Source organism: Nipponia nippon, unplaced genomic scaffold (assembly GCF_047370975.1).
Source record: "Nipponia nippon isolate SJK-2023a ecotype South Korea unplaced genomic scaffold, ASM4737097v1 scaffold_24, whole genome shotgun sequence".
NCBI lineage: Eukaryota > Metazoa > Chordata > Aves > Pelecaniformes > Threskiornithidae > Nipponia > Nipponia nippon.
In genome coordinates, this window is record NW_028262341.1 from 599,203 (window position 1) to 622,238 (window position 23,036).

General features: G+C 42.1%; 1 protein-coding gene across 1 annotated transcript in view; it reads left to right on the forward strand.

Moving 5' to 3' along the window:
• CKMT2 (creatine kinase, mitochondrial 2) overlaps window positions 1–23,036 on the forward strand; it is a 26,485-nt gene continuing 3,449 nt past the window's right edge. The window contains exons 1-10 of the mRNA XM_009476760.2: window positions 1–150; window positions 6,372–6,445; window positions 10,479–10,651; window positions 11,961–12,159; window positions 13,352–13,447; window positions 14,191–14,412; window positions 16,766–16,851; window positions 19,354–19,477; window positions 21,776–21,910; window positions 22,267–22,392. Of these exons, the coding sequence (XP_009475035.1) occupies window positions 10,500–10,651; window positions 11,961–12,159; window positions 13,352–13,447; window positions 14,191–14,412; window positions 16,766–16,851; window positions 19,354–19,477; window positions 21,776–21,910; window positions 22,267–22,392 (1,140 nt within the window). The 5' untranslated portion in view covers window positions 1–150; window positions 6,372–6,445; window positions 10,479–10,499. The remainder of the gene's footprint in view (window positions 151–6,371; window positions 6,446–10,478; window positions 10,652–11,960; window positions 12,160–13,351; window positions 13,448–14,190; window positions 14,413–16,765; window positions 16,852–19,353; window positions 19,478–21,775; window positions 21,911–22,266; window positions 22,393–23,036) is intronic.

Here is a 23,036-nt window from a genome sequence, read left to right on the forward strand (position 1 = left end):
GATTGGCCACTGCAGCAATTATTTTCGTTTCCCTCACCTCCTTTTCCCCCTCTCATATTACCTGGGCTCCTGTCAGCGCACCAACTTGTTACTCCCTTTACACTCTGGGCTCGCTGCAGGCAGCAGGACGTCTCTACCTTCAGCTTCAAGGTCAGTTTAACTACCTATATTGCTTTTCTCGCCTCAAATGGTAGCATTTCAAATATGAGGGTTATTAAAAATGAATTCAAAGCACCACAGGATGTAGTGTAATTTGGTTATAACTTATTGATTTGCATAACAACTTCGTGCAGGAAAAAATGTGTCAGCCCACTGTGCAGCTGCTTCAAATGCTGACCCTTAAGTAACAGTTTAAGCAAGGGAAAAATAGGTCCCTTTGCAGATGTGTAACAAGTTCAGAGAAAATAACTCTAATTCAGTAAGTTTTTTGTGATTTTGATTGTAGCTCTTTGCACTGTGGAGATGAGGGTTTTACACTGTAAAATAGTGTTGGATTGATTCAGAAGAGCAAGGACTCCCAGCACCTTAGTTGGGCTTTGGCAGGAGAATTTGGGCTTCTGAGTCTCACCAGGTTGAGTCTGATGGGTCAGACCTTCAGCTGTTAGAAATCAAAAATCATGCTGTAAGGGGTAGTTACTAAGGAGTAGGTATCTGATCTATGAAGAGTCTTTTCCATGTCTTCTCTATTCATAGATTCATAGTTTGGATTTTTTTTTCCTCAGATTATTAGATTTTTATAACCATTCACTGACCTCTGGCATTACAAGGAGAAAGAAACTGAATTTTAGTTTATTTTTCATAGAGATATTCCATGCTGTGATTAAGGCACAGTTAGGCCAATGTCTGCACTGACATTGTTTCTGCACTCTGGAGATTTCATCTTAAACCCAGACCAGTCAGAAAGGCTCGAGTCTTGCTCAGGGTGAGCTATGAGAAACTGAAAAGCCCTACCAATATTGCTTTATGGGACTTAATGTTTTAATATATAGCTTATCCTCTGAACCTGTACAGTGATACAGCAAACCAAGAGCAATGTAAGCTGTTTTCTGGGCATCTAAAAATGGTGTATCATGCATGTAGTCACTTGTGACATTTATTGCAGATGTTTCTAAAGTGCCAGCAACTTCCATAGATGGGCAGAGAAAACTTTCCACTGGCATCTGTAGGCTTTAGCTCAAGCTAAGGATGACTCAAAGAAATTACTTCTCAAATATAAAAGACCAACCTCCTTCTCCCTCTACCACGTGAAAGTTCAGCTCACTGCAGTGATACTGTTAGCTAGACCGCTTAACAGTTTAAGATGTGCATATACATTACCTGTGATTATGAGCCTGTGTGAACTTTAGCTATGACTCTGCCATTCCTCTAAAATGTCGCTCAGGATCACATGATGTGGCAATTAATACCGCCCATGACATGGTTCAAATATTTAATCTAGTTCTATTTCTAGAAATGTCACTGTAACCCTTGTACCTTCCTTCCCTCCTTGGCTAAAAGCACATATACTGCCTAGTGTGAAATATAGGATAACCAATACCTGTGTTCAAATACATTAAGGGAAAAATGGAGCTGAGGACTTCCTCTTTAAAAGAAGTTCAAGAAGATATGGAAATAATAGCAAAAGCATTATTTTTAAATATTAAAAGTAGTAGTAAAGTTCACAAGTTCCTTAAAGGGTAAAGAGGTGGTTTGTGCATTTCTGATGATTCACTCACCCCTGCAGTTCCCAGAGAGGGATGCAACAGCTTCACATATGTGCGGATCACAGGATCAATGTGTGCAATGGGACGTGGCTGAGGCCATCCGGGCACGGTAGTAGCTGTGAACCAAATGCCCTGGAGATCCTCTGCAGCCTCTGGCCAGAGCAGCAATGGGAGTTTTCCTATGACAGAGTTTTCTTAAGCTGTTGATCTAAAAGAAGGATGTTTTTAGTGTTGGTGAGGAACCTGCTGTACAAAAGCCATATTTCTTCTGGAGAGTACTTTCATCTTTAACAGAAGCTTTAATCTAGGTGTATCGTGAATAAGAGGGAAAACTGGTCTAAGGCCCTGAAATAGGCATTCTCCAGTTTTTTTCATCCTGGGGTTCAAACTGTGGTTATGAACAGCCCCTCCACCTTAAATGATACTTGCAATCCTTTGGGCTGTTTCTCAGCCAGCACCAGATTTACAGTAGTGACTTCTGCTAAATCTTGCTGCTGACTTTTGTCTCCACCTTCTGTGCGTTGTAGGCAATACATATATTAAAATACAGTTTTAAAACCAAAATACACTCCTGGCAGGATATTAATGTCCTGAGGGCTGGTTACAGGTAGCTAAGCGTGTCTTGGGGGACAGCAGAGAGATAAAGGCTATGACCTCTAAGATCATGACCTTTCAGACAGGTTTTGCTGATTCACTGGCCATAAGTCATCATGGCATATGGGAATACTGCTTTGGAAAAGGCAATGCCAATTTTACTCTGAATTTGTTTACTCTTCATGGTGCCGATGTGGTAAGACAACGGGAATGATTTTGCTCTGCTATGAAGAAACCTTGTTTTTGCAGATGCTGAACACTACAAGCTGTACAGCTTAGTGGCTGTTACTTGTTTCTGAGTCAATTGCTCTATGTTTCTTCTCTCCTGTACAACAGTATTTTTGCTTTCTCCAAGTGATAACACAAACACAAGTGACCTTGGAAATACAACTTTAAAGGACTTGTTGCCAGTGACAAATTCCACTTTCATAGCCACTGAGCTGTTCTCTATACCCTGCCCTTGGGCATGCGTAATCCTGGAGGGATATAAAAGACATCTTCACTAGTTATCATGAGGCAAAGCCAGCATCCAAAGTATGAGCAGAATGACATAAAATGGGGAAAATGCACCAAGCAAGATGTCCAAGCATTTTGTAAAGCTGTCGAATTCAAATACCAGGAGCCATCAATGTGTTTTGCAGCACACTTGACTAACATGAGAAACAAAACGTTCCCTGCCAGTTTCCCTGTAGAAAATCCACCAGGTGCTGGATACCAGCTGAGGTGCATAACTTAGCCTCCACCTTCAGCAGTTAAAGGATGCCTAGTTGTGGGCACTGCTGAAGATCAAGCTGTCTGCAAAGGAAAGGAAGACAGACATGTTCTAAGTGCTGGGTGACAGTAGAGCAGATCAGCCCTGACCATGGTAAGGAAAAGCAGGAGATAAATGACTTGAATAGGACCATTGCATGAGAGCCAGCAACCTTGGCACTCACATTAGGGAGCTGGTGAGCCAAACCTGAGTGATGGCATGTGCAGCAGAAGCAGGTGCACCCTCCCAGTTACAGCACAGGCTGGCACTGCAGTGCTCAGGAGGTCCATTTTTTGTGTTTCTGCCACCTGCTAAGGGATTTGAGAAGCTCATGCTCTTCTCTCCCCAATATTCCCTGCCTGCTCTTCTTTCCATCAGCCTGCAACACAGTCAGTGCTGTCCTAATCTGTGGTGTTGAGCTAGCACTCCAATGTATATTTCCCCACTGCAAAATAGCAGTTCTCATTGATTCACTTTGGACTGCTGTGTCTCCTGATGTGTCAGCTTCTGCTGATCTGCATACAGAATATATATATGGTGCTCCAGCTTTGTCATAGCCTTACACTGAAACAGTTCAGTTTAAATCACATCTCTGAATATTTCTTACACAATGTGCTGAAATCCCCACATCATCAAATTGGTAAGGAAGAAGCTGTCTGACTCTTAATATGCCTATCCATTACATTTTGGAAAAACAGTCTTATTACTATCAGAGTACTATCTGAGTGACACATGCTTGAGATCTCATGTCATGAATCCTAAGAATCTCATTAAAATCTATAAAATAAAATTATTAAGCTTTATACCTCAAAAAAAGTGTTGTGTCCAATACCATAGAAATTAGACCTCGTTTGGACAACTGAAGAAGACATGTTCACAGAACTAAAATTCAGTGCAGGTTTAGATGCAGCTAATTCTGTGTTATGTGTTACCAAAATAAAGTCCAAATTCACATGTAGCTTGTGGTGCATTGAAAGAACTCGAAACTTCTGCAAGGTTGGCGCAGTTATAACTGTTAAGCAAAGAAACAATTTTTAAGTAGAAAACCATAAATGATAATTGGGAACAATTTAAGAATATTTTTGTCAGTACATTCAGAATCCCACAACGGAGGAGAAAACTTCTCTGCTTATTAGGAAGCATTCCAGGTTAAAGGGAAAGTGAAAGTAATAGTAAAAAAATTGATGGGACTGATAGAGACTTAAGTTAACCAGGTTCCTGCTATTGCAGACCACCTCATCACATAATCCTACTCAGAAGTGTATCTATATCCATATCAGAAATAGTTCCCTGACTGCTGCGATCAGGAAGCTCCCTAGGCCATGCTGAGGACTGCAGTCATCACTCCCTACCCATGATTCTGGGAACTGTGTGACTCCCAGAAGGGGTCAGCACTTGGCAGGCAATGACCACAGTGTGCACTTCTAGTGAACCGCTGCAGTCCCAAGGGGCTGATATGATTTCTGAATGCAAAAGCTATTTAGTAGGCTCGGAGAGGCTCTGCTACTTCCATTTTGGAGACCTGGTACAACCATTATTGGAATGACAGGGCCATTCCGGTATCAAGAGGATGTTGGGGATGAAACAAAAAGGAAGGAGTTCAAGGAAGAGCTAAAGAGTGATTAATAAATTTGAAAATATGATAAAAAACTAATGGAGAGACATAAAAAGTGATAGCTATTAAGCAGCTACATGTGGAACAAATAATGAGTAGAAATCTCTACAACAAACTGATAGAAGTAATAACAAAGGCCAGTGATTCAAACTGAGGAAAAACAATTGCAGGCCAAAAATAAGATAAGAGTTTTATTTATTTTTTTAACTCAGGTTGATTAACCCTTGGAACTCCTCTATCTTCTTCAGACCATACTCTCTCCAGATAGTTTTAAATGGAAGATGGATGCTTTCCTAATGCAGGTGTTTTCCTTCCAGCACACCTGATCAACACAGGCAAGCTCACAATTCCTTTTCAAGGGTTAAAACTGATAATCACGAAAGTTCTTCTGATGTTGAAAAATTAATCTTTCCCCTTCCCAGCTGCACTAAGGTAGCACTATAGGCATCTATGAGAAAATGGATTTTCTATCATTATGAGCACAACAGAAGACCTTTAGGAAATGCCTACAAAAGAAAAGCGTGCACTTTCATTTTTTAGGCTGTGCAGCTGTTAAATTTCCCTGATGAAAGTTAAATCCTTACAGTGGAGGCCTAATGATAGTCCACAGTGAAACCTGAATCACAACATGGTATTTCTGGTAAAGTCTTCTTAGAAAAACCTTATGCCTTTAAGGACACCTTTGGCTGAAAAAATTACATTTCTCCGAATCACAGAGGTGGTAATGGTGCAAACTTATTGTTAGGGCAGGTTGACATTTTCTGTGAGGAAAAAAACAGCTGAATCTGTTAATGATTTGAAGTCAGATTTGACAAATAGCTTTCATGAGAATTTTTTTTTAGGTTCAGACCATTCCATTCAGACTCTTTCAAAATGCATCTTTTTGAAATGTTTGTTTTGCAGTAATGCATGACTTAGAAATTATGTTATGTTTAGAGGGGAAAAAAAAAGAAAAACAAAATAAAATGGTCTTGTTTCCTGTCAAATAAAGTATCTTGTTCATTAGGCACCCTCGTTATGTAAAAACTTTGTTTGCTGAACTTGTACACCAGGTTTTTGTGCAAGTCTATTTGTGCTATTTTGATTGTACGTGGACTACCTGTGCAAGGCATAACATGGACTCAGTTTGTGCAGCAGTATTGTATGCATTTATACTCAGAACTATAGCCCACCCTTGTGGCAAGAGGTGTTCATTAAATTAGGATTTACACCATTTTGATAAAAAAGGTTACAGTCCCCTTTCCACTGCAGTCCAGATGATGTTTTTCTTCTCATAAGAAATTCTAACTTTCATGTTCCCCCAGACCCTTTGCATTTGACAGTCACAAATGATGATCCCTGCGATGGCAATGCCACGCTGCATTCAGAAGGTCCTGCCTAAGGAGCAGAAGATCAGGCCAGCTGTCGTCTCCCAGTTCCTGCAGGCAGCAGCCGCGTGATGCTGTGATTGATGCTTGTCAGGTCACCTTCTCAGCAGAGTCACCTTTTCTGCAGGAGTGACTGGGTTTAAAAAGCTGAGGCACTTACTGGTAAAGACAGAAACTGAACTTCTGCTTATAGAACTGCAAAGTTTGGGGAAGGAAATGTTAGGCTGAGGAGTGCTGGGCTTAAACTGTAACAAGGGATGTGTAGTTAGACACTTGTTTAAAAAAACAAAAATTAAAAAAGCCTATCTTTTTAAAAAAACTCTGTTTTTTTTTTTTTTTAGGTAGTTACCCTACGCAGGCTGTGGCATCTCCAGTGTTGGGGGCTTTCCAGAGCTGTTAGAGAAGCATCTGTCAGGTAAATTAAAATCATAAAATTCATAGAATCATAGAATCGTTAAGGTTGGAAAAGACCCTTAAGATCATCGAGTCCAACCGTTAACTTACCACTGCGAAGTCCACCACTAAACCATGTCCCTAAGCACCACGTCTACCCATCTTTTAAATACCTCCAGGGATGGGGACTCAACCACTTCCCTGGGCAGCCTGTTCCAGTGCCTGACTACCCTTTCAGTGAAGAAGTTTTTCCTAATATCCAACCTACACTTCCCCTGGCGCAGCTTCAGGCCGTTTCCTCTCGTCCTATCGCTTGTTACTAGGGAGAAGAGACCGACCCCCACCTCGCTACAGCCTCCTTTCAGGTAGTTGTGGAGAGCAATAAGGTCTCCCCTCAGCCTCCTCCTCTCCAGACTAAACAACCCCAGCTCCCTCAGCCGCTCCTCATAAGACTTGTGCTCTAGACCCTTCACCAGCTTTGTCGCCCTTCTTTGGACACGCTCCAGCACCTCGATGTCCTTCTTGCAGTGAGGGGCCCAAAACTGAACACAGTACTCGAGGTGCGGCCTCACCAATGCCAAGTACAGGGGCACTATCTCCTTCCTGGTCCTGCTGGCCACACTATTCCTGATACAACCAGGATGCCGTTGGCCCTCTTGGCCACCTGAGCACACTGCTGGCTCATGTTCAGGCAACTGTCAACCAACACCCCCAGGTCCTTTTCAGCCAGGCAGCTCTCCAGCCACTCCTCCCCCAGCCTGTAGCGTTGCATGGGGTTGCTGTGACCGAAGTGCAGGACCCAGCACTTAGCCTTGTTGAACCTCATACAGTTGGCCCCGGCCCAACAATCCAGCCTGTCCAGGTCTGTAGGCTGTAGAGAGGCTGTAGAAGGCTCTCTGTAGGGCCTTCCTACCCTCCAGCAGATCAACACTCCCACCCGACTTGGTGTCATCTGCAAATAATTAGAGCCTGCCTCAGGGTAAGGAAAAACTTTTCTGTGATCCAACAAGGCAAAAATGTCCTGGGGGACAAGGCATGCAGCCACAATGGAAGATAACACTGCCAACAAGAAAAATACTTGCATTATGGGACTTTATTAAAACTCAAAAAGGAAAATAATTTTATGAGCCTAAGATCTGCCTTTGATCAGGTGTCCAAAAGTCAGTCATTCTGTCCCAAAGGTACAGGTCCGTTTAATGTATCACACCCTGAAAGGGTCAGAAAACTGTTGATGCTGCCTGAACAAGGGACGAGGGGACAATGAAACTGTCCATGCTGGAAGGGTCTGCTTTAGGGATTAAAGCTCGGCATTGCACATCCAGTCAAAGACAGGCATAAATAAGAGTGAGGAGGGGGTACTCGTACTCATTTAGCAGAAGGAGTAAGGTACAACATCCGTGTATTTCCCAGATCAGCCATGGCACAAAGCCTTCACTGTTTGAGTTACCAAGGAAGTCTCTTTGCCTTTTCAAACTGGTTCCCTTTCCCCAGGTTCATCTATTTCTTTTTCCAGGTCATTCATTTCTCTTTCCGTTCACAGGTTGTGATTTCTGTTACAACCCTATACCTCAGGCACACAGTGTAGTTCAGCCTGAAAGTCAAGGATGCCAAGCTACCCACAGCCACCCAGGGTATTGTTTGCACACCACATTCTGCAGAAGGTTTGCTCTGCTCAGCTGCTCTCAGGATCGGGTGCAGTCACAAGGGCAAAGTGAAGGATACAAGAAGCACTGAATCAGCAGCTAAACAACCTTTAGCTTTTAACAACTTCAGTGATCACGGTTTGTCTCTCAAAAAAATCACAGAGAGCAGCTTCTAGCATCCTTCACCCTTGCAGAGCTCCCATGTACTTCTCACCTCCTCCAGAACAAATTAATGCCAAGTGCCTAGCAAAGAGCATGCTGTGCTTACCTTCCAGTCTCAGACCACAATATCATGCTGATTCGGAGAGTAACTTTCTGGCCGGGACATTGCTTCTATCCCTCGTGCATCCTTGATCATTGGAAAAGGCTCAAAGGTAGAAAAATATTCAGCCAGTCAATCAATAGCTGCTGTTGCAAAGGATGGGACTTTCCTGTCACATTGCATTAGTACAAGGAATGGAGGTTATGTGAAAACAGCAAACAATACAGTGCAGCCTTGCCAGCAGATATGTGACATGGCTAAATATAATGATCTGTCTGAGGCTGTTAGCTTTACCTGTTAGGGTGCGGTACACACTGTAGTCAATAGGTGCACTCCTTTAATGATTTCTGAAGCATTAAAATTATACTGTTGTGCCTCATGCTTCTTTCTAACTACATACTGCACACCATTTAGTCACATGTACGGACCAGATTTGTCCCCTAAAGTGGCACAGGATTCAGAAGCTCCCAAAAAATCCAAGCTGGTGGAGATGTTGATGAGTGCCTGGGGTCACTGAAGTCATAATGTCATCGTCTGCAAGGGGATTTTGATACGGCTGCTATCAGGCATAGGACAGGACAGGACAGGATTTTGACTGCCAGCCAATTCCTTGCAGTAAAGATGGCATCTGTGAAACAGAACTATAAATACATAGAGCTGCTGTGAAAATACATGTATTGTTTTTCAGACACTTAGGTATAACAATAATAGTTCTGTGCAGATTAGTCATAAGCAAGTATTTCCAGAGTGTAGGAAAAGGCATGAGAACCATCTGCCAAATACACAGAAAAGAAAGCAGCACAAAAACATCCATCACAAAGCTCATATTTGATTTTGATTTACAGTCAAACATTCTCCCACTGCATTTTGGGAGGGAGAAATCCTATTGCAGTCATGAGAGCCTGCCGTGCAACTCTCACCTAAACAAATTCATAGATGGAGGGGATATTCCCAGAGATAAGATAAGGCTATGGTCAATGATCTGCCTCCTGTTCCAGTCCAGTGTCAGCACGTATTTCTTTATACTCTAGTGCTGTGCAACTAATTCTTGAGGACTTGGAATAGCTGAGGAAATCACAATGTATTCCTAATGGGGAAAAAAAAAGACCCCTCCCCATTTCTGTTTTAGGGAAATTCTTTCAGTGAAAAAATATTGAAATTTCTGTCAATTAGTCAGCACCTTTCTCTGGAAGGAAAGTTAGACAAATGTATATTGCATTTCAAAGGCATGGAGGAGACAGAATAAAAAAATTCAGGTATAAAATTGTTTAAACAAGATACAGGACATGAAACAAATGACTCTCAAACTTGAAACACATCTGTGTTTCTCATCTCACATATGTGACTAAGTAAAAAGAAGAGACTGCTTTGCAACAGAAAACCATGCAAGCAGATGAGAAGATCTTTTTACCAAGTGAGAAGATATAGAGGCAACATTGCTTTTGTTTTTAGACAGCCGTGGAAAAGTTGAAGAAGTACACGGTTTGGGGCTAACTAACCCAGATCTACATGAAAATTATTGCAAATTAGAACACTTTGTTCACTGAAAATAAAAATAAATGCTTTGAGGTGTTTAGTTTAACCTCTGAAAGAATGGTGAAGAGATTGCATAAACAATTACTTTTTTTAAAACTTTGAAAAAACAACCGAAGCAGCATATCCTGGGGGAAAGGTCATGTTTTCTTGTAAATCTTCCATGCCCATTTCCCAAAGATGATTTACCAGAGTCCAGTTTTAAGAATAAGCTTCTCTCAATGACACAAATTGGAATTTGTGTCCTTTATTTAAACAGGAGTTATATCTTCCTGAGGAACTCACATTCATGAGCAATACTAGTCAAATTCCAATTCTTGGAAGAAAAAATGTGCATTGTCTTCTTTAGACTTTCACAGAAAATGTCATTTTCTCTGCTAGACTTAGAGATCTCCTGTACTCTAGACATAATCCCAGTAGAATTAAATAGAAAAAATACTTGTATAGAAATAATACATGTAAACACTAACCATTTTTCTGAACACACTATATAAATGCAAATCAATAATAAAAATAAATTTCTTCTCTTACAAGGCTACCATTTAAAGTGAGGGTTTACTTATTATTTGCACTGTGTGAGGACTTATGGGTTGACATTGGACTATCTTCTCTTCCAGACATTGCATCCTCCGAGAGGTATGGCTGGCACCTTCTGTCGTCTCCTGGCTGGCCGTGCAACCACTGCACTCTTTGCAGCCGCAGGCACAGGGGTGCTAACCACCGGGTACCTCCTCAACCAGCAAAATGTGAAGGCTGCTGTTCAGGAAAAACGGAAACTCTTCCCACCAAGGTAAGGACTTGGGGTTAGGCAGTCAGCTGAGCACCGCACCCTGTTAACTGGGCTAGGAGCAATGTTTAACTCTTTGGAGGAAGAAGATCCCTATCAAAGCTGCAGAGTCCTCATGCAGTCACACCGTCTGTGTGTCTGTCCATGGGCTGTGTGACCTGAAAAACAGCACCCTTTATTAATAACCCCAGTTTTATGTAGCACCAACAATGCCCTTCAAGACCAGAAAGCAGAAATGTGAGATAGTATCAACACTCAAAAAAAAATTGCCAAACAATGACAAGCCTAAGAAATGTTTCAAATTTTAGGCAGAGCACTATATTAGTCCTTATTTTATCTCATCAGCTGCCAAACACTTTGCAGCTCAACCTATTGGATTGGCTGATTGTACGGACTCTACCATTAGGAAATGTGAAAATATTTTCATTATGCAAGTAGTAAAGAAATCTCCCATATAACTGCTGTACTTGAAATACTCCTAATTCTGTTACAAACTGACTGGCTGATGATTAGAAAATAATTACAGACCTTATTCTCTGTAGGTTGACTTTGCTGGCCATACTTGTGAAAAAAAACCAACCAACCAACCAAACAGATCAGGCTATGACAGACCTTTTTTTTTAAGTAGTGAATAGTATCCTAGTTAAAATATATTCTTATAGAAATAACGGAGTTGTGCATAAAGCAAATTGTTGCCAGTACAAGGTAGATGTGGTCTGACTCATTTGCAAAAATGCCTTGCTAAAGCATAACATCTTTATTTTCCCTGTCTTACTACACCATGCAGCTTTCTGTAAATAATAGTCCATTAAAGCAAACCCAGATATTGCAGAAGAATGAGCTTCCCAGCTGACATAGATCAGACAGTCCCATTGACGTCCACTAAGCTGTGAGAGCACCTGGCCTCTGAATTACAAAGAACTTCTTCAGCTAAACTTAATTCCCTTCCTACTTGAACAAAACAATGTAAGAGTTCTTTTATTTCTGAATAAGAGTGTCTCAGCAGAGATTTAATGGGGCTTAATACACTTTCAGAGCTCATTGGGATTCATTTTCCTGATGGCCTTGAGTAGTAGAAAGCTGCAATTGCCTGTTGGTGTGGTGGCCCACCAGTGTGCAACGTGGGGTACTTTCAGTGACCTGAATCTTCCTCCCTTCCTAAAATTCAATGCAACACATAAACCAAGAACCAATTATACTTTTAAACCATGCTGTGTGCTCTGTATCTCATGATCCCTTTTATAGCTTCATAAACTAGCAAGCTCTGCTCTTCAAAGGTGCCACGTTAATTGCTTGGGATTCTTCTCTTCAGCGCAGACTACCCTGATCTCCGCAAACACAACAACTGCATGGCTGAGTGCCTCACACCAGCCATTTACTCCAGGCTAAGGGACAAGATGACTCCCAATGGCTACACCCTGGATCAGTGCATCCAAACCGGGGTTGACAATCCTGGCCATCCTTTCATTAAAACTGTGGGCATGGTTGCAGGTGATGAAGAATCCTATGAGGTAAGACATTTCCACAATACTGTTGTATTTGGTTCAGTTTCTGTGGTATCGTTCAGCTCCTTAGATGAAGACAGATTCCCAGTAGGGTATGCACTCCTAAGATAAATTGTATCCCGGAGAGTATATAAGGGGCAGGGCATGTGCATAAAGATGGTGTTTCCCCTACTCTTTCACATTAGGTAATGCATGAACATGAGGCATTACTATAGGTGCCCTCTCTGCTGCAATTGAGGTTAATAAAAAGTATCTGCTTGGGAGCAGCTGCTACCTGCCTCCAGCAGCTGCCATCCTTCCTATGACTAAACTTAGTTTATGGCAAGGCTATGCAAACCTGAGACACACAAAATAAAGTAATGTGGAAATTATATTGTGCAACAGCAGAGGCAGAAGTGAAACAAAAATGTCTTCTGGGAAGTGCCAAACATGATTAAGCCACAGCTTTTGAATGATGATGAAAGCTGAAGATAGACAGCATTAGGATGGGCAGGTTGGTTTAACTTTGGAATAAGGAGAAGAGGAAAAGAGAAGAAAATCCTCATTTTTATTGATGTCTGTGGTCTGGTTCCTTCAGTCTACCTACAATGGTACCTATTATTATATAGTCTCCTAACAGTACCCCAAATGCTGGGCTGCTGAGGATGGACTGGAACATCTGGCATTCTGGACTGTCAGCTTCTGTGGTTTGGTTTCCTCATTTAGATGTGCCACTGCCACTGCTTCTCATCCACATGAGGGTGTGGTTGTGATCGATGTTGACACACCTGAGACAAGTGGCTCTAACATGGACTATTATCCCATGGCAGTGAAGACATAGGGTATTCCTGCATGACCTAAAAACAACAGGCAAGCTGCTGGGGGACTCTGAGTGTGTGTTCTGGTTGGTAATACATCCTGAGACCTAATCTAGATGCCACCACATCCAGTACCTGTCTTTGGTAACTAGAGTAAGCGTGTAACTTAAGTAAGGTGCAATTGCACCTTCTTTTTGTTGTGAAGATGAGCAACTGCTGCAGAGCACTGCCTAGGTCAAAAGCACACCCTTTTCATATTTATCCTGTCTGCATTTGCAAAGCCCCCTTTACATCTGTCCCCCAGGAGCCTGTGCCAGGGGACTTCTCCTGTGGTTGAAGCTGGTGCATTTAAGTGTTTCTGTGATTCTGCAGACTCTTTCTAGATCCTCTTGACTCCATAGGTGTTTGCTGAGATTTTTGACCCTGTCATTAAAGTGAGACATAATGGCTATGATCCACGGACGATGAAGCATCACACGGACCTGGATGCATCCAAGGTAGGATTGAAATAAAATAATGAGACAATAAAGGTTCAGGGCTGCTTCTTACAGTGATGATATTGCATGTAATAGTACTTTTCTTTTTCCTGATCCAATTTCAAAGACAGTAATTTTAGGGTTAAGGAAACTGGGATGCCACTCATGGCCCTAACAGGAAGACAGCTGCGTCCCTACCTCGTTCCTAGCAGGGGGATCAGTCTCAACTGTACTAAGCATTTGGGCCACAGTCTCACTTGGCAGGCACTGTGGGTCTGTTAATGAGATAACTGTGTGTCTAAGGGTTGGAATGAAAGCAGGAGTTGACTCCACTACACCCACATACACATGATCAAACCTTACCTGCTGCTTAATATTTACTTCATAGTTCAACTACACTGTGGTTTAGCATCTTCTCAGGCTTTCCTCTTTCGAAGGATCTTCTGTATCTGGCCCCCTGCCTCTGCCCATATTCATGTTTCCAAAAGCCACAGAGATTCCTTCACATTTTGGGACCATGAAGGACTAGCTGGTTACTCTGCCACATTTGTTCAGCCAAAGAAACTTGTTGTTCCTAAAAAAAACCTCCTGGTGTCTGAAACTCTGAGGGGCTCCTGATATCCAGAGTATTTGTGATCTCATGGAGAGGTCATCGGGCCTGGGCAGAAAGATGCCCTTCTTTTTGTATAATGGGATTTGGTTTTTTTTTAATGGAGTACGACACGGGGGACTGTGTGTGAAATAATGAAACATTCTTCCCCCAGATCACCCATGGCCAATTTGATGAGCGTTATGTCCTCTCATCACGGGTGCGGACTGGCCGCAGCATCCGTGGCCTCAGCCTTCCTCCTGCCTGTACCAGGGCAGAGCGGAGAGAGGTGGAGAACGTCGTGGTCACTGCGCTCGCTGGGCTGAAAGGAGACCTCTCTGGAAAGTACTACAGCTTGACCAATATGTCCGAGAGGGATCAGCAGCAGCTTATTGATGTAAGTATTGCTCCAGTGCTGAAACCATTTACTCTCGTTGATCTTAATCTTTGTCTTTCCTTGGGGTACATGCTTTCCTGTGTAGCTAAGGAGGATAATCACAGCATTAATACAGTAGTTCATGGCCTGTCAATATTTTTAATATAATGGCAAATCATCCAGGGTCTATATTTTGGCTAAGTATATACTGTGCCTGTCCGAAACATGGAGTTATATTCCAGATAGCAAGGTCTGTGTCAAATCAAATAAACATGGCTGCTGCCACCTCTTTGGAGAAATAATTAAGTAAATTCAGGACTTTTTCTTGATAATTTCCTTGAGCAAAGATTGATATTTTCTATATTAATAGTGATTCTAAAGATATTACATTGAGATACGCATTACATATTATCTGTATTCTGGACTGTTGGGGTGGGGGGCTTTGGCAGTACTTTCTTTACGTCAAAACTACATTAGTTCTAATTTCCCCAAAATGCCTGTAGCCAACTGCACCCAGGTGACCTTTTCCCAGTCCTCTAACTGTGTTTAAGGACTTGAAGGATCAGGCCCATAACGAGAGTTTTCATTGTCACACAGATGGCAACAAGGATTTTCATCATGGATTTTGTCACAGCATGTGACATGTCAAACAAACCTTGAATGTGCATTTTAAATATCCAAAGGAATGGCTGTACCCTGTTAGCTATATTCATGGCACATTAATCCATAACACCAACCAAAAGGGAGCTGATGAAGTAACATAACTATTTATAACCCTGGAACTAGGTGTCACAGTCTGGATTAACCAGGAGTTAAGAATTTATGTAAGGTCAGTAACTTTTTTAATTGAATGTCCTTGATAATATGTTTATTGACAAGATGTTGATGACCTATTGTAGGTTTTATTTCATTGCCTTTTTCAGCAGGAGAGAGCTTCTCAGAAAGCAGAGGTCGAAATAGGAGTGCGGAGAACATAATTCCTTCATGGTTTAAGGCTAAGTCCTTTGGGCAGTGGAATAGACCTTACTGATTCAGCATTTTACCTTCTTTTGTTTGGTTTTATGGTAATGCAAATTTATAGAAATCAGGGCACTGTATATTGTAACCTCAGATTCCATCTTTAACTTGTACCATTGGTTACTTCCTCCAGTACTTTATGACCTTGAACCTCTATGGTATCAGGCTTTCCGCCAGCCTTTAATAAGCACCATTTGATCTCTGTAAGATCAAATCAGTGATAGCTGAATGGCATTCAGCACAGAAGACATGTGGTACTTTGCAGATTTGGACCATATGCACGTAAGGGAAACTAATACTGCTCAGCTGTTTTCTTGCAAAAGGGGAATTTTTCTTTCAAGCAAAAGTGTTGAGTAGAGCAAGCTGAGAAAGGGAATGTTGTGTCCCTGCGATGAGCAAAGAGAACTCTATACCTTTTCTTGCTGCATGGCTAGGGTTCTGGCTGCATCATGTCCATCACAGGGTATTCAATGAAAACCTAAAATTCCCCACTAAGGGAAAAAAGAAGTAAAGCATATCAACTTGTCTACCATGTCATACTTATTCTGGATAGCTTGCCTCACTATTCTTAATTAAACCCTAGATTTAACCACTCCCCACCCCCCAACCCATCCACCCCCAACATTTGATATGGTAGTGTTTGAGGAAGTAAGAACTAATAATTTTTCAGCACACACATGAAAATCAAATATTTATTTGCCCTGGGAAAAAACAGCTCTGTTAAAAAAAAAAATCTAAATCATCTGGAATGTGGCAAGTCGGTGGCACAGCAAATGCTACATTTATTAAATCAGAAATAGCATCTCTGTTAAGGAACAGAACAAGTCTGTGATTCCAAAAGGTCAAGCTTAGCACTGATTTAATTCCTACCTTGACTTCATGCTCAGAATAAATTGCTAAATCTCTGTGCTGGAGAAACATCTTTTTAGAAATAGCTTTTTTTTTTTTTCTTTTTTTTTTTTTTTCAGTCTTTAAGGACTCATTGCCTTCTCCTACCCTGAAATTTGTCTGTATGCAGAGAACATCTCTGGTGCTAGCAGTCATGTGTGTATCTGGTATTAGGTTCCCACCTCCCATTCCTCCCTACATTTGAAAAATACTTTTGGCAAAACATGGTCATATTACCAATATCAGTGAGAATCTGCAAGACTCAAGAAAATCACCTGGGTAAAGTGCTTTTAGTTTTCACAATAAGGAACCAGATTCATAAGCTGTATTATGTGATCTACTTCTACATTGATTGCCTTCACATAAAATGTATTAGACAGCGTTATACTGCTTCCTTGAATAAACCTGAATTTTGTTTTGTTTTTCTCTCTCTCTTTCTCTCTCCCTTTGGCCCCATTTTGGTGTCCAGGACCATTTTCTCTTTGATAAGCCAGTGTCCCCTTTGCTAACATGTGCTGGGATGGCACGTGACTGGCCAGATGCCAGAGGAATCTGGTATGTTGTATGACATGCAGAAGCTTGTGTCGGCTTTTAAAGATTGTGTTACAAATCTCCTTGCATGTCCTAACCTTGCAGCCACTCTGTTCCCATACTCACAGCACGTTCAGTTTGCTTTTAAAAAACAATGTTTTCTTCCTTCCTTAATTAAAAAAAACCAACCAAACAAAATCCAGTAATGAACAACACAATGGGTAAGACCTTTATATTCAAGAAGCCATCACTAATATCATCCACACAATACAGTATCATAAGCATGGCTCCTTCTTTGGGTTTTTGTCTCGATTTTTTCTATTTCTAGATAAAAATTTGATTTGGGAAAGAGCCTGTGAGTCACCATGCAGTTGGCAGAGCTGAGGTTACAAAAGCAGCTCTAACACCAGATTGTAGCCGTGCTGTCAGCTAGGAACCACCGGTCATACAGCTGCAGGACACCACATTGCAAATTCCTGTCCCCCTCCTCACTGTCAAGAGACAGGGAGTTATTTTAATTCCCAGAGCTGAAACTAACTCTTTCTTTCCAAATGAGCTGGACAAAAAGGAGACAGAGAAGTTGAATTTCCTATTTTCTTCTAGGTCTGTTTCTACTTTCACAACACACTTGACATATTTTGTGCCAAAATACGATATTTTCTGGGGAGATAAAGGGATAATAGCTCTGAGATCAGTGCACACACCTGCTAGCAGAGGATGGGGGCAGCTGGGCAGTGCATAGCATCTGCATCCATCCTGGTATACTTCTAGGCATTACCAGATGCTTTAATTCTGAAAAATTAGGCTAAAAAGGATTCTGAGGAATCACGTAGCCTATCTCCTTGCCCTAGGCAGGTTCAGGACTTTCAGAGAGGATGGGACTTTATGTGGAAAAAAAACCCAACTGTTCTCCAAGCTGTGTATGACAATACTGTCTCATGTTCAAAAGCGTAGACAGTATTACTACAAGGAGCTAAACGTGATTTCTGTCAGGGAGCAGGCGCTCTGAAACCTGATCACCCATGAAACTTGATGACCTGCTGGAAATCTGTGAGGATTTTTTTAGTTCAACAAGCTTCAGTTTAGTTCCCTGGTCCCCATCTAAATCTGAGGAAGAGGAAAAGGATAAATCTGAGGTATCCCATTCATTGTCTCTACAAACAAACAGGAGAAGTACCAATAATTTAAATACTGTCCAGGGATCTCCTGAATAAAACAGACCTGGGTTTTGGCTTGGTTTACATGTGAAATATCAGGCAGACTGGAAAAAAATTAGTATGATTGGAAACTATTTCAGTAAACCGTATTTGGAAAACCCGCCTTTTTCATGCAAGAAGTTGTTGCCAAAAAGAGTACACGTTCTGGAAATTATTTTGTTTATAAAGATTGTGATCCTGTCCTTGTTACGGGCTGCGGGACTATTCCCACCGACCTCACTGGCAGCGATGGCACAGTTTAAATGTGCTCAGCATGGCCTTCCTCCACATTCCTTAAAGCAATGGGGAGACTTAGTTAATTAGAGGGGGAGCTGAGTCAGGCCAACCTCAACCTATTTGGAAAATCCTCCCCTAATCATTTGTACGTGACTGAAGATGAGGTAACTGGACCTCGGTGACCATGATGTCAGGACACAGGCTGTTTACACCTGGCAAACTCAAAGTGCAAAAAAGGGAGTGACAGTTAAAGACCAGCTGAAAGTCAGGCTCTAGGTGAACTGTAACTTTCAGATTTCATGTGTTTCAAACCTGGTAATATTCCACTGTTTGTACGAATGAGTCTGATCCCATCAATCACCTTCTACATGCTGTAGAAAGGCTGTAGTTGAAGACAGAGAAAGTGGAGAAAAAGCCAGGACAAGTGACCTCAGGTTTGACCCAGCACTTAATAAACCTAGTCATGACTGATCTGTTTGAAGCAAGAGTGGGTATCTTCAGGCATTTTTATCTTGACTGACAAGGCAGCATTGCTAATGTGCTGTCCAGAAGCAACGTGCAGCTGCTGCCCTGGGATGCATAACTTGACTGATATGGCAATCCAGTGTTACCAAGCAATACAGATGGCACTGTGATTTGATTTAGGGAAGAATATAATTAAATAAGGACATATTGCTTGGCCCCAAGTAGCATGTAAATGTTAGGGGTTTTTTCCTAGCTGCACAGTTTTCTAAGAACAATAAAAACTATCCCTGGTGACAGAGGATGCAGAGCTTGCCTTCTCCCTTTGCTGCACTTCCCAGCTGTGCTTGTGCTAGAGGACAACACGTTCCTCCTTTCTCAGCACCATGGCAGCAAGACGTGATCAGAAAAACTGCTCTTCTCGCTGCATCCAAGAAACCTGCGTAATGCCATTGGCATGGTGGATCCAACTGTGAAAGCAGCTCAAATCCCTGACTCTGCAGAACAATGTTATTTTGCTGCACTTAACCTCTCCACAGCCCTAAAAGACTGTGATAAAGCTAAGGATACTAAGAATTATTTTTCGGGGCTTGTCTTTTTAAAGATACTCTTTTTTTTTGCTCTCAACCAGGCACAACAATGACAAGACATTTCTAGTCTGGATTAATGAAGAGGACCACACCAGGGTGATCTCCATGGAGAAGGGTGGCAACATGAAACGGGTGTTTGAAAGATTTTGCCGTGGTTTAAAAGAGGTAGTATATCCAATGAGTTTATTATTCCCGTTTGTTTCTTGTTGGGCTGTTGTCAGCACTGCTCACCATGGTTTATACTGAACTATCATCTCCAGAAGCAGCAAAATGAAGTAACTCCAGTCCACATAGCAACCCACACTAATGCAGACAAAGAAGGAAACACAGGCAAATTGCTAGCTGAGTTATAGGGAAAAATAAATAAAATGGCTTTGTAGTTTTTGTATTAAAATCTTCAGCACAAGCTAGCTGAAGAAATATCCCCTTTTTGACACTTTGTGCCTGCAGGCTGTGGGAATTCATAAATCAAGCATTTTATTCATTGATTTCTTTGCTTGATTTGCTTGAATGAAGAACTTATTTGGCCCAGCCTCCTGGTTCTCATCCCTGATGCTGGGAGGGGAATAGATGCTGCTGAGGTTGTGCACAGGACTGAGGACTTATGACCCCTGGGCTCACTACCAATTTTGGAGAGATAGGGGGTTTTGTGATTAAAATACTAAAAACTGATAGCCAGGGCTCCTGGTCCAGCTATTCATAAAGACAAAAAAGCCTTCATGAGATGGCGTGTGGATTAAAATGTTTTTGTCTAGACAATCCAGCTATAGCTGCAAGTTGGCTCCGGCCCTGTGCAGCCCTGTGTACTGCTCTGGACACAGAAAAAGTTGCTTTAACAGAGAAAGAAGATTTTGCTGTGTCCCACAGGCAATATAGCAAGGTGCAGTGGGACAGGTGACATGGCCAAACACTGTTCTTCACATCATTCCTGGTTGGATTGCCATAATAGATGAAACCCTAGAGGTTAAACTGTGTCAGACTGAAACTGGCTTGAAATTGTCTCCAAGACAGTAAGAATATTCAGGCTGCATAAAACAACTGTTTCTCCCTATTGGAATCCTTGGCAAGCTCACTTCATCTGAACTGTGGAGGAACAGCATTTGTCGCCATCACACTGCTTTTCTTTATGGGTATGGAAATGCATATTGAGCCAGCCTTGGACCACTTGCTTCGTTCTTCTTACCTTGGCAAAACAGCTTCTCTGGCTTTCTAGAGACATCCCTGTCTCAGAAACCCCCCAGCTAGTGTAGAGCTGATGCAGCTGTGCATCCCTTCCATATCACTTCACAGGCCCCAGCCAAAAAAAGCCAGGCCAAGCAGGGACAGCGGGGAACTACAGCTTCTTGATTGTGGAAGCAGAGGAAGTTCAGAGCATTCATAGGGAAGTTTGAGTTATGTAGTGTGTTTGGGAACACAGAAAAACAAAAGCACCTAATGTATACTTCTTTGGCATTGAGGTGGTTAACTGGGACCTTTTAGGTTTCCAAGGTATGCCTGTGAGACTGAACAGTGTACAGGGTGGTGGCTCAGGTGACACGGCTTGCGGATGCTGTTCCCAGCTTCACCTGTGCTATTGTGCTTAGCTCACGTTCAACAGAGGTGGACCTATGGACCTGGCCATGGGAAATGGTCAGATAGCTTTGGGAACAGCGGCCAGAGCAGGTGTCTGAGGCAAGACGTCAGATCTAGTTTCCCACCATCAATTCTGGTGTCCTCACACAATATAGAAATGATGTCAGGAGAGTCCTTTATTCTGTATCCTTCTGCGGAATGGAAGTATTCACCTCTATTTGCAGAGGTCTTGTGAGCATGAGCTGGTTTATGTATCTGATTCTCCTCTGGAGGAGAAGAGAACTGAATTGAAATTGTATTTGGATCGCAGAAGTAAGTTCAGGAAGTGTAAATGAGTGAACAGAGTATCAGCCTATTCAAAGGTCAATAGACCCTTGTGATTTTTCTGTGGATAATTATTTCACTCTCCTTTCTAATCTGGTCAGAGATCTACTAATGAAAAGCATTACATACAAGCTATGTTGTCTTCCTGTAACAGAAGTGTGGCTGTTAATACTAGGCATTTAGAAGTCAAGTGTCCTCCCCCGAGAGTCACGGCATCACCTTGAAAATTACACAAAACTCAGCTTCAGCTCCTTTTGTTTGCTGTGTAGCATTTGAGTCCTTTGGGCTTATGTGTTGCAACTTTGATCCAAAAATATGAAGGTTAGAAATGCATGGCTAAAGCCATAATTCTTATGTGAAAATATGGGTTCATGGGCTAAGGCTATACCAAACCACCATGACAGGGAGCTTTGTGATAAATTGACAAAGCTAGTGGTCATGACAAAATGATGAAGAAACCCTTGTAATGTGAAAAAGAATCTCAGCTATAAGCAGTCATCTTAAAATAAGACATTTGTATCCTGCCCTTTTCTTTTTACCTTTTTTTTTTTTTTTCTGCCATCATAGGTGGAAAGATTAATTAAAGAACGGGGCTGGGAGTTCATGTGGAACGAGCGTCTCGGATATGTTCTGACCTGTCCTTCCAACCTGGGAACTGGTTTACGCGCTGGAGTCCATGTTAAGCTGCCCAGGCTTAGCAAGGTACATAAGTCAGTTAAAAGGCCAGTGGCATAAGTCACCTCTTCTGACTTACAAAGGAACAAATGAAAAATGACAGCTTACAGCGACTGCACATTAGCATGATGTGTAACAAGGTCCCAGGGATACTGCACGACTAATTGAGCACACTTTTATTCTGCAAATTATTGTATTCGTTATGGAGATTAATCTACTCAGCAGACAGACTCCAAGACAGGCTCTAATCCAAGGACCGAGAAAACTATCCAGCTTTGCATGTATTTCTGGAGATGCTATTAAGTCATGGATAATAGCATCGCAAGGATTTGGCACAATAGGCAAGGTAAAAGGCAATAAGCTCAAACCTGTTTTTCCTATAGGATCCCAGGTTTCCAAAAATCCTGGAGAACCTGAGGCTGCAAAAGCGCGGCACTGGTGGAGTGGACACGGCAGCTGTAGCAGATGTGTATGATATCTCCAACCTGGACCGCATGGGTCGCTCAGAGGTAACCTGTTCTTTTCTTTTCCCTTGCTTTTTAACGCAGATCTGTACTGGTATGAGTCAGTTTCCCTCCGGTTGGGTTTGCTCCTCTGACCTCAGTGGAGCCATAGCAGTTTTTACTCCTGACGCATCTGGTCCAATGGAAATGCTTACACAATGAAAAATCACTGATGTCCATGAAGTGCTTGCGAAATATTCCTGTTGTGGCAATGAAAAAAAAAAACCCTGAGCAAGTTCCACAAATGTGACTTGATTGCACCACATGCCGAGGCTCTCCATTGAGAGCACAAAGGTGCTGGAAAGGTTTGGCTTTGGTACCAGACATCCCTCAGGATGACATTTCTCAGCATCACAGCTCAAACTCTTAGACCTGCCTGCCTGCTGGAGGGCACAGCTATCAGATGGGTGCCCAGCCTGCAGTGCTGGACATGAGACGTGTCTAAGAAGTTGTCCAGTGGGCACTGAGCTAGCTACTATGCGTTGGGCAGGTACCTGCTGTACCTGCTGCAAAGTGTTGGGGAAAGAAGCAGGGATTGAGTCCTAACCCACACAGGGAATCAAGCACTGAAAGCAAGATGGTTTAAGGTGGTGTTTTCGTTTTAGTATTCAGAATCATGTGCTTTCTCCACAGTTAGACAGCAGGAGAAG